We start from the raw sequence: 12,506 nt of genomic DNA on the forward strand, positions 1-12,506 counted from the left end.
ACTTTCCAAGCATTTTATAACTATGTAGCATATACTAATTATATAATAGAATTATTTAACTTAAAGTTATTATATAACATATAATAACTATAATTATTGTATTGCACAATAACTATTGTCTGTAGTTCTTTTCTTTTCTTTTTTTAGGTTTTTGCAAGGCAACGGGATTAAGTGGCTTGCCCAAGGTCACATAGCTAGGTAACTATTAAGTGTATTCTGAGTTCGGATTTGAACTCAGGTACTCCTGACTCCAGGGCCGGTGCTCTATCCACGGTGCCACCTAGCGGCCCTTTGTAGTAATTTTCAATGGAATTTCTCTTGCTATCTCTTCCTGCTAGATTTTGTTGGAAATGTATAGAAAAGTGAATGATTGTATAGGTTTATTTTATGTCCTGCAACCGTGCTGAAGTTGTTTCAATTTTCATTGATTCTGTTGGGTTCTCTTAGTAAACCATCATATCTTTCTTAAAAAGTGATAGTTTTATTCCTCTTTACACATGATTATTCTTTTAATTTCTTTTTCTTTTCATATCTATTGCTTGCATTTCAATACAATATTGATAATAATGGTGATAATAAACATTGTTGTTTTATTACTCATCTTTTTAGAAATGCTTCTTACTTGTTCCCACTATAGATCATGTTGGCTTTTTGTCTTAGATAAAGACTATTTATCATTTTAAGGAATTCTCCATTTATTTCAATAGTTGCTAGTATTTATGATTTTTAAAAAAAAGTAAAAAGTATTGTATTTTGTCAAAATTTTTATATCCCTTCAAATAGTCATATGAATTTGTTGTATTTTTGGTCAATTTTGCTTATAGTTTTCCTAATATTCCAAGTGTAACTGTAGCCTGTATAGAGTGTATGATCTTTGTGATAGATTGTTGTAATCTCCTTGCTAATATTTTATTCAAAATTTTTTGCAGCAATTCATTAAGAAGATTGACCTATAGGTTTCCCCCCCTATTTTGATTCTATCCAGTTTGGGTATCAAGACTGTATTTGTGTCATAAAAGGAATTTTTTTTTTAGGTTTTTGCAAGGCAAATGGGGTTAAGTGGCTTGCCCAAGGCCACACAGCTAGGTAATTATTAAGTGTCTGAGACCGGATTTGAGCCCAGGTACTCCTGACTCCAGGGCCAGTGCTTTATCCACTATGCTACCTAGCCGCCCCGTCATAAAAGGAATTTGGTGAGACAACCTTCTTAACTATTTTAAAAACTTTATGTGATATTGAAATGATTTATTCTTTACTTAGTAGAATTCACTTGTAAATCCATCATTTATAGGAATTTTTTCTTTGGAAATTCGTTTGTGACTTGTTCATAAGTATTCTATTTCTTATTTCTGTTTACCTGGGCAAGTTATAGTTTTGCAAATATTCATCCACTTCATTTAGATTGTCAGTATGATTAGCATATAGTTGGGTGAAATAATGACTAATAATTGCTTTTTTTTTTTCTTCTTTAGCTGTGAATTCACCTTCTCCATTTTTAATGCTGGTAATTTGTTTTTCTTCCTTAAAAAAAACCCCAACTTAGTTAAAGACTTGTTTATCTCCCCTACCCCTCAAAAACTAACTCCTAACATTATTTAGTCCAAATTTTTTATCTTTATTTTTGTTAAACTCATTTCTGATTTTCAGGGATTCTATTTTGATGTTTATCAAGAGTTTTTAAATTTGTTAGTTTTTTTAGTTTTTTTTAAATGCATGCCCAAATAATTGATCTACTCTTTCTGTATTTTCTTAATGTAAAAATTTTAGAGACACAAAATTTCCCCAAATTTTGGTATGTTTGTCATTGTCATCATTTTATTTAATGAATTTATCATTTTTATGTTCTTTGACTCACTCATTCTTTGGTATTATTTAGTTTCCAATTAATTTTAATTTTTTTCTTCAAAAACTCTTAATTGAATGTAACTTTTTATTGCATTTTGCCTGCAGAAAGATGCATTTAACATTTCTTTTTTTTTTTTCTTTTTTTAGGTTTTTGCAAGGTAAACGGGGTTAAGTGGCTTGCCCAAGGCCACACAGCTAGGTAATTATTAAGTGTCTGAGACCGGATTTGAACCCAGGTACTCCTGACTCCAAGGCCAGTGCTTTATCCACTATGCCACCTAGCTGCCCCCTCATTTAACATTTCTATATGTGTTTGTGAACTTTAATGCCCTAATACATGATCATTTTTGTGAAGATGTAATGCACAACTGAGAATAGATTTACTCCTTTCTGTTCTCAGAGATCCATTACATCTAGCTTTTCTAAAATTATATTTAGGTCCTTAACTTTTTAATTGTTTATTTTATGATTAAGTTTATATAGATCAAAGAGGGAATGAATTGTAGTCCCCCCTTATTATATAGCTTTATTATTTCCTCTTGTAAACTCATTTACTTTTTCTCTTAAGAGTTTAGATGCTATGCCATTTGGTTCAAATTGTTTAATATTGATATCAATTCATTTTCTATGGTATCTTTTAGCTTTGCATATGTAAAATTACATGTAAAACTATATAACTATAACCATACCATATTATCTTATTATATAGACACTTATAATTTCTCTGTCTCTTTTAATTAGGTTTAGTTTTGCTTTTGCTTTGTCCGAGATTATGACTTCTACTCTTGTCTTTTTTGGTTCAACTTAATCAAAATAGAATTTGCTCCAACTTCTTTAAATATTATTTTTTCTCAATATTTGTAAAACAAATTTTTAATAATTTTTAAAATTTTGAGTTTTAAATTCTCTCTCTTGCTCTCTTATCCCTCCTTGAAAAGGCAAGCATTTTGATACAGATTATACATGTGCAGTTATGTATAGCATATTTCTGTATTAACCATAATACAAAAAACTCAAGAAAAATAAAGCCAAAACAGTGAGTAGGCTTCCATCTTCATTCAAACTCTATCAGTTCTTTCTCTGAAAGTGGACAGTATTCTTTCACGATAAGTCCTTTGTAATTGTCTTAGAGCTTTGTGTTGCTGAGAATAGCTAAGACATTCACAGTTGATCATTTTACAATATTGCTTTTGCTGTGGACAGTGTTCTGGTTCTGATTTCTTCACTTTGCTTCAGTTCATATAAATCTTCCCATGTTTGTTTTTTTTTCGAAACCATCCTACTTAGCATTCTTAACAGCACAATAGTATTCCATTACAATCATATACCACAATTTGTTTAGCCATTCCCAAATTGATGGGTATCCCTCAGTTTTCAACTCTTTGCCATCACATAAAGAGTTATTCAAAGTCTTGAGATCTAGACTCAGGTCATAAATAAGCAACTATCAAAGCTGCCAAGGTGGATGGGGAGATGAGGAGAAGGAAAAGATGGAGAGAAAGAGAGAAGGAAAGAGGACTTTCAGATTCTAGGTTTAATTCTTTTTTCCAGTAGATGATATTGCCTTTTGTTGTTGGTTTTCAGCTATTTATCAGATGTGTCTGACTCTTCATGACCTCTTTAGGGTTTCCTTGGCAAAGATATTGGAGAGGAATCCTTTTATGGAGAGAGAGAGAGAGAGAGAGAGAGAGAGAGAGAGAGAGAGAGAGAGAGAGAGAGAGAGATTTCCCCTTAGGGGAATCAAACATATGTTTGTACAAAAAACTTTTTACTTTCATGTCATCAAAATTATCCATTTTATTTCTTGTGATCCTCTTTATCTCTTGTTTATGAACAAAAAAAATCTTTATCCATAAATCTGACAGGTAGTTTCCCATGCTCCCCTAATTTACACATGATATCACATTTTATGTCTAAATCATGTACTCATTTTGACCTATGATGTGAGATATTGGTCTATGCCTAGCTTTTGCCAAATTGCTTTCCAGTTTTTCCAGAAGTTTTTGTCAATGGTTAGTTCTTGTCCCCAAAGCTTTGATCTTTGCATTTATCAAACATCAGATTAGGTCATTTACACAGTATATTGTGTTCCTAAAATATTCCACTGATCCACCAATCTATTTCCTAGTCACACTCATTATTCTTACAATGTAGTAATACTCCATTACTTTCACATTTCAAAAATCAATCAGCACCTAATTTGTTTCCAATTCTTTGTTATGACGTGCAAAAATGACTGCTATAGATATTCTGGTGAACATAGGCAGAAGGTCCAACACACAACCCGGGGCCAGTGTATATGACCCACTGCTCTCAAAAGTGAAGCCTGATGCAGATTACAATGTTTTTAGGAAATATTTAACAAAATAAATATTACATTTGAAAGCAAAGTCAACATGCAGCCCACAGAGATCTGCCCCTGTTTCTACTGGAGTTTGACACCACTGCTTATATGGGTGTTTTCTTTTTGGCAATGGGATATAAACTCATAATCCCACTTTTATGGAAAAATCAAGCCTAGGGAGGGGAAAGGGCTTGTTGAAGGCCACTATGTTTTTTTATGGCAGAGTTAGGGCTAGAACCCAAGTCTTCTGAGTTCTATGACACTTTCCAAAAGGCAGAACAGAATTTTTGACTCTTTCAAAATAGCAAAACACTTAGCAAAATGTATGTATTCTCTCCCTCCCCTCACTCACACATTTGCCCTTAACTTCCCCCTTTTGCCTGATGATTACTCAGCTCTCTTTGCTGTCAGTGAGGGATTGAGGCTCCTTCTATTGGTTGCCCCTTTCTCCTTTGGGATTCTAGACTACCTATGAGAAAAGTTAGAAGGTAACCAGTGAGGCAGCTAGGTGGCAAGGTGGATAGAGCACCTGCCCTGGAGTCAGGAGCTGAGTTCAAATCTAAGCTCAGACACTTAATACTTACCTAGCTGTGTGACCTTGGACAAGTCACTCATCCCCATTGTCTTGCAAAAAAAAAAGAAGGCAACCAGGAAGAATCATTTTCTTGAGTTCAAATCCAGCCTCAGATATTTAGAGGTTGTGTGACCCTTGGCAAGTCATTTAACCCTTTTTGCCTGTTTCCTCATCTATAAAATTAGCTGGGTAAGGAAATGGCAAACCTCTCTAATATCTTTGCCAAGGAAACCTAAAAGGGTCATGAAGAGTTGGACACAACTGATAAACAATGAAAAAGCAATATCATTTAGTGGAAAAAAGAATTGGACCTTGAGTCAGAAAGCACGGATTCCGTACTTCATTGGCTTTGTGACCTGTGGAAAGTCACTTCACTTCCATTTTTTTCATTTATAAATAAGAAGATTGGACTCTAAGATCTCCCATAATTCTAAATCTTATGAATTTATAAGGCTATATGATTTAGGAAGTGGGGGAAGCAAAAGACATGGGACTAAGGGTGAGGTGATAGCTGGGGAAGGAGGCAACACAAGAGAGACTCCAGGGCTTGGTGTGAAGGAGAGGGCATCTCTCCTCTTGGGGAGGTGAGAGTGGCCTCTACAAATTTAACCCTGGGTCCAGGAAATCAAAGAGAGTCAAGTACTCAGTTGGCACTGCTGCCTCTTGCTCCTGGATGCTAAGATCGCTTCCTGTCTCAGCCTAGGAGGTATCTTGTCCTGTAGGCAGATGGAGATGGGAGAGGGTAGGAGCTTGGAGCTCGGAGGAGAGCCAAGTTCTCCAGTCTGGACTAAAAAGAAAGCCAGGGAGGGCACCAGGGTGCCCCAGCCCTGCACCCAGGAAGAACAGGTTCAAAGATGCCCATTAGGACAGGAGGGGCTGCAGGGGGATGTGGAGACCATGTAATTAAGCCTTGAGTTGCAGGGTTTCTAATGAAGATAATGGCACTGCCTTACAGCGATCTAATTAGTGTGCTGATTGTGTCCATAGATTAGCCCAGGAGGAGGTTCAGGAGCCAGGTGTAGAAATAGAAAAGGCCCTTCTGGGGGCTCCTAGAGGGAAGGGGACAGGGGGCAGGCAGGCAGGATGTGGGTGGCTTGGCAACCTGGGCCAGGTTCTGCCTGGAGCAGAAGAGGGAGGGCAACTGGATTTACCAGGGATTGGTTGCACCTGGCCCAGAGGGGACCTCAGGGTGTAGACTAGCAAGTTAACCAGGGAGGAACTGGCCATGGCCAAAGTGGGTGGAACAGAGGAGGCAGTTTCAATGCCACCCAGGATCCCAGATCTAGGGTCTGACCTTGTGTTGGGGGGGGGCAGCAAGACCACAAGCTGCTGGATCTCTAATCTCAATGTTCTATGGTCCCTTACTCTCAATCTTAATACATATATATGCCAGAATATAGAATATCAGAGATGGAAGAGACTTTTACAAAATACAAGGTCAGACCTGGCATAGAATGTCTGAACTGGAAGAGACCCTAGAACATAGAATGTCGGAGTTGGAGGGGACATTAGAATATACAATGTCTGAGCTGAAGGGGATTTTAAGAACAAAGAATGTCTGAGGTTGAAGGGAACTTAGAACAAACAATGTCTGAGCTGAAAGGAACCACAAAACATAAAGTGTGTGAGCTGGAAGGAATCTTAGAACATAGACTGTCTGAACTGAAAGGGACTATAGAACATAGTGTCTGAGCTAGAAAGGATGTTAAGAATATAGAATGTGTGAACTAGAAGGAACCTTAGAACCTAGAATGTATGAGCTGCAAGAGACCCTAGAACATAGAATGTCTGAGCTGGATGAGACCCTAGAACATAGAATAACTGAGTTGGAAGAGACACTAGAACATAGTCTGAACTGGAAGGGATCCTAGAACCTAGAATGCCTGAGCTGGAAGAGATCCTAGAACCTAGAATGTCTGAGCTGGAAGAGACCATAGAATGTCTGAACTGGAAGGGATCCTAGAACCTAGAATGCCTGAGCTGGAAAAGATCCTAGAACATAGAATGTCTGAACTGGAAGAAACCCTGGAACATGGAATGTATGAGTTGGAAGGAACCCTAGAACAAAGAATAACTGAGTTGGAAGAGACACTAGAACATAGAATGTCTGAACTGGAAGGGATCCTAGAACCTAGAATGCCTGAGTTGGAAGAAACCCTAGAACCTAGAATGTCTGAACTGGAAGAGACCCTAGAACATAGAATGTCTGAACTGGAAGGGTCTTTAGAACATAGGATGCTAAAGCTTGAAAGGGGTCTTAGAGATCCACGCTCTCAGGTTTTGCTGTTGTTCAGTCATTTTCAGTCATGTCCCCATGTCTTTGTGACCCCATTTGGGGTTTTCTTGGCAGAGATACTAGTGTTGTTTGCCATTTCCTTCTCCAGCTCAATTGACAAATGAGGTAACTGAGGCAAACAGGGTGAAGGGAATTGCCTAGAATCATACAGCTAAGAAGTGTCTGAGGCCAAACTAGAACTCATATAGATGAGTCTTCTTGACCCCAGGTTGGGCACTCTACCTGCTCTGCCCATTTTACAGAAATAGAAACCAAGGCAAGAGAGAGAGGCACCACCTTGCCAAGGGTACCCAGATATGTGTCTTTTCCCAGCGTGTAAGTGTATTGAATGGCTTATGCAGGGGAAGTGTGGGAACCACAGTTGGAGTGATTAGATAGGCACATGTGTGTATATGTGTGTCTGTGAGGCAATGCTTATAAATGTACATGGGAACTTTGTCTCCCCTAATCTGCAATTGTGATTAAATTGATTGGCTTAGAAGAGTCTATGCGGATGGTGAGCCCTAACCTGAATAATGGATTTGAATATAATGTCTACAGTAATGAATTCATTTCATTTTAGAGATTTAAGGCCACTTTGAACTCAATATGCAAATTTATGCAGAATAACACACAAATCAGCACCAGAGCAGAGTAATCAACAGCCTGCAGTCTTGGGGTTAGCTCTGGTCCACTGAGCCAGTCCTCCTTGGAGTCTTCTGCAGTCAGGACCCTGTCCCTGGTCCTTCTGGCCTGCCCTCCTGCCAGGAGGAGAAGGCTCCCCTCCATCTTCCTCTGACCTGGGGAGTCGCAGGAACACCCCACCCCAGAGGGTCCAGCCCCTGGAAGCTAGAGGCTCCTAGGACCTTGTGGATTCTCGCTAGCTAACCTGCTCGTCAAGGAAATCCACTGGGGAAATCAGATGGAGGTAATCAAGAAGAATAATAACCCTAATCATAGTTTATGCTTTCATCCCTGTGCATACGCACAAGTGGGAGCTCATTAGCCTTCTAGCCCTTGGTGAGGCAGGTGGGTGGGTGGGTACAAGATGTTGGCAGGGCTATTCCGGGGGCAGCCCCAAGATAGAATGGAACTGAGGATGAAGGAGAAAGGAGAGCTGAGCTGCAAAGAATCAGAGAGTGAACACATAGGACAAAATAGAAAGAGTCCTGGTTTTAGAATTTAGAAGACCTGGATGTGGATCCTGCCATTTATCAGTCATGTAATCAGTACATCACTTCCCTTTTCTTTTTTGTACAAAGGGGATTGGATTAGCTGGCCTCAGATCAATTCTGTTCAGTTCTAAAATCCCTATCATTTTATAGGATTTAGGAAGGTAGAGGTGGGAACTAAGTTCATGAGAGTAGGAGTTTTTCCCACTCATTTCCTGAGGCAATGAAATATTGTATGACCAGGGACTGGGGTAGAAGAGATACTATGAGAGAGAGAGAACATATTAAAAGGAGGAAGGTGGTAGCATGTCCTTCCTGCCATGTGAAGCCACAGTGTGGCAGTGGTGACACTGGCTAATCCCCACCTTTAGGAGTTAACTTAAACTGCAAGGCATTAGCATTTTAAAAAATCATAGACCCTCACTCAAAGTGACATAATTGCTCCCTCCCCCTAACAAATTCAGATAATTGTGGGGAATGTGGAGGAACTGGTGATCCTCATCCCCTTCTCATGCCTTACTTGTTAGATGTAATTTTCTAAGCTGGTTCTTTATTCTGTTAAAGACTGAGCAAATCTTATTTCTCATTAATAACTAAAGTTGACTCTTGAGTGGAGTATTTTCTGGATTCCCTTTGTTCATAGCATGAGAATTTGAAAAAACACCATTGGCAAAGTGACCCAATCCTGTAGCCCACCGCTCAAGAGTTTTTCCTCTCTGAGGGCATAATAATGAATTATGCATATGTTTCACAACTACACTTTCAAAGCCAGAAATACTATAAGCATGACCATGATCCTAACTTAAATTTACAATAGAAAAGCCTGACACATAGTAGGCTCTTAATAACTGTTAAAGATGCAGAGGGTAATAAGAAAAGGCTGATGGGTGGCCCAGGAGGAATCCAGAAGCACTCTGAGGAGTTCTAAGTTCCCGAATCACAGGAAGACAGAGGCAGTCAACATCACCAGACTTCCCCTTTGAGCCTTTCCCAACTTCCTAGCTCCCTGAGGGCCTGGGCCAGGGCTCAAGAGGAGTAGACACTTGTGAAGGGATTTCCATTCAATTTGATTGAATTCAATCCAATACAGATTTACTAAATACCTACCACAAGTTAGATAGGCTTTGTAATATGATCTAGGAGTCCAAAGGTGAAAACATAAACAAAAACCAAGATGGCACCTGCTCAACTGAGTGATATGACATGCACAAATAGTACCTACAAGAAAACTTATAGAGGGAGAAGACACTAACCATTATGGGTTTGGGGAGGTATCAGGGGGCTCCTTGTAGTGTATGACACTTGAACTGAGCCTACAAGTGAGGTGAGGAATTAAAAAGATGGAAGTGAGCAGGGAATCCTTTCAGGTAAAGTGAGACCAGTTTAGGCAATGGCAAAGAGGTGAGAGAGAAGGTCAAATGGGGGGAACAGCAAATCGATCACTTTGAAGGTGAATAAAATGAATAGTGAGTCTGGAAAGGGAAGCTGAAGCCAAACCGTGAAAAGCTTTATTTAATAGCATGAAGAACTGGATTTTATCCTACAGTCAATGGGGAGTGACCAGTTTTGACCAGGGCATCATGATTTCAGTTGTGTGGAAAATGAATTAAGAGAGGGGAGAGACTGGAAAGGGGAAGCCCAATCAATTGTGCAATAGCACAAATGAAAGTCCCTGCACTAGGATAGTGGTTATGTAAGCAGAGAGAAGGGACGGGAAGGAAGAGATATTATGGAGATAGGATTGAAGACTCATCAATGGATTAGACAGGTGAGATGAAGAAAGGAGAGAGGAAAGGAAGAAACATTTATTACTCATCGACCATTGTGCTGAGGACTCTCCTGATCTCATTTGATATTATCTTATTTGAAGGAACAGGAAGAATCTAGGATGACCTGAGAGGATAGAAAAGTGTGATGGCATTAACAGAAGTGGGGGAATTTGGGGGGTAGCAAATGTTGGGGTTCTCTTTGGGCTTGCTAGGTTTGGGGTGCAAAAGAATATTGAAATGGAGATGTCCAGCAGGGAGATCTTTATATTTATATATATATATATATATATATATATATATATATATATATATATATATATATATATATATATATAAAATTCAGCTATCTCCACCCAAGGGACTCCCTAATCTCTAGACTTATATTTACATCCCTGGTTAGATAGGTTCTGGTCTATTGTTCAAGTTAATCATGAACTTGCCAGGTGATCCATGGACTTGACCCTTCTAACATGTATTATGTCTGTGCACCTGTTCCAACCCTTCTTGGACTGTAAATCTCTTGAGAGTGAGAATTGCATCATTTTTCTTTGTTGTATTGAGCAGATACTCGCTACTAAGATACAGATTTACTGAACTGACCTGTCCCTTAGCTCTCTTTGAGAATGGGATATAGGGAAAATGGATTCCCAAGTCATCTGGAGTGCCCTTCTTCCCTTTCTTCATTATTTGTCCTCGTCACTGAGTGCCCAGGACAAACATAGCACCCATCATCCTAATTAGATGTACCTTCTGCCCCAATCCCTCCCAGCTGTTTTTGGGAGAAGACTGAGATCTGGAGAGGAGAGACCTAACAAGTGAGCAGCAATGTTACTTGATAGTGTCCATTGAATGTGAAGTATGAAGGGAAATTCATGATGAAGTTGAGTCTGCTTCTCATCTAGTCTTAGGTCAAGGTTCTCTCAGTGACCAGAGGCAGACTGAGTCTGAGGAGCTGAGGGCCCAAGTGTTCCAAAAAAAATGATGGATAGTCATAGAAAGTGAGGAGGCCTGTGGTCCAGGCATAGGGGAGGGGAGACTGTCAGTTTGGGCAAGACATCAGGACTGTTGAGGTGGACTCATTAAGCTACCTACCATAGGTACAAACATTGCAATTTATGGGGTCACAGAATTCAGAACTAGAAGAGACCCCAGAAGACCACCAAACCTGCCCTCCCTGTCCTGCCACTCTTTTTCAGAGGAGGAAACTGAGGACCAGGAAGGAGTGGTTTGTCCAAGATCACACAGTTTATAAATGGCAGGATTAGGATTAGGACCTGTTTTACTGAAGCGCACTTACTTTATTTAGCTCCTTTTATAGGCCTCCAGGGCCATTAGGGAAAGAGGATCTAAAGGTGCTGACTAGATCTGGTCCAGATGAGATCCTAAATGATTTCTTCAAGACCTTTGCCAGCTAGACAGCACAGGACAGATCAGGAGTCACTCACACTTCTGCCTCTGCTGGAGCTTCCAAGGTCAACCAGAGCTTTGTAGCCTCCATCCTACCCTAAGTACAAAGTAAGAAAGTGGGCTTCTCCTCCTCGAGAAGGAAGAGAGATGCCAAGCCCCAGGCAATTTCAAGGGGCTGGGAGAGTGAAGGGAAGGCAGAGCTAGGGCAAAGGATTTCAGCTGGAGGATGTAGTTTTCCTTGGGCCTCCAGTTCATTCAACCTCAGTTTCCTCATTTGTAAATTGAAGAGGTTGGCAGAGATCATTCCTAGGATGCTGGAGGCATCTTGGGGTCTCAACTTTATCTTTAAAATAAGGGGGTAGATTGCTTTCTAGGATGGAGGTTCTTAACTTGGGGTCCCTGAATTTGCTTTTTAAATGTTCTGATAATGGTATTTCAACTACAGTTGGCTTCTTTTGTCATCTGAATTTGAGGAAGGAGGTTCGAGAGGCTTCACCAGCCTGTCCAAGGGGTCCGGGGCACAAAAAAGAGAGAATTCCTTCTAGGGTCTCTTCCATTCTTTGGTCTTAGGACCCCATAGACTTCAGGGCCCTGGGGTGGGGTGTACCCTCTCTTAGAGACCAAAGAGCAGAAGGGGTCTCTTTGCCAATTGACCCCACCCCTCCTTTCCCCCAGTCCTGCCCCCGTCTCCCAGACGACCAGGCTCTCAACCAACATTCATCATCAAACTGTAATTCTTTATTAAGTGCCGAGGGTTTGGGGTCCCAGTCTGCCCCCCATCCGACCCTGCCTGCCCCTTCTCCGCCCGCTCCCACCTCCTCGGTCCGGCCCCGGGGCAGGGGCCCGGGGGTCGCAGTCTGTGGGGCGGGGCCGCCGCGGGGCGGGGCTACTTGACGTGCTCCGCGGCGTGGGAGGAACAGTAATACTTCTTGTGGGCGATGAAGGTGGACAGGCTGCTGAACCTGATGTTGCAGAGGCGGCAGTACCGGGGGTTGCCGTTGGGGACGGCCGCCGCCTTGCCCGGGGCCGGGGCGCCCTTGTCTGCGTGGGCCGGGGGCGTGGGGGGCCGCGGCGGGGCTTCAGGCACTGGCGAGAGGCTGAGGGCCGGGGCGGCGGCCGG

General features: G+C 41.0%; 1 protein-coding gene across 1 annotated transcript in view; it reads right to left on the reverse strand.

Moving 5' to 3' along the window:
- Positions 1–12,192: 12,192 nt before the first annotated feature.
- The window catches only part of ZFPM1 (zinc finger protein, FOG family member 1), a 193,050-nt gene continuing 192,736 nt past the window's right edge, over positions 12,193–12,506 (reverse strand). Inside the window, 1 exon segment of the mRNA XM_074201367.1 lies at positions 12,193–12,506. Within this exon segment, the coding sequence (XP_074057468.1) occupies positions 12,273–12,506 (234 nt within the window). The 3' untranslated portion in view covers positions 12,193–12,272.

Source organism: Macrotis lagotis, chromosome 1, assembly GCF_037893015.1.
Source record: "Macrotis lagotis isolate mMagLag1 chromosome 1, bilby.v1.9.chrom.fasta, whole genome shotgun sequence".
NCBI lineage: Eukaryota > Metazoa > Chordata > Mammalia > Peramelemorphia > Peramelidae > Macrotis > Macrotis lagotis.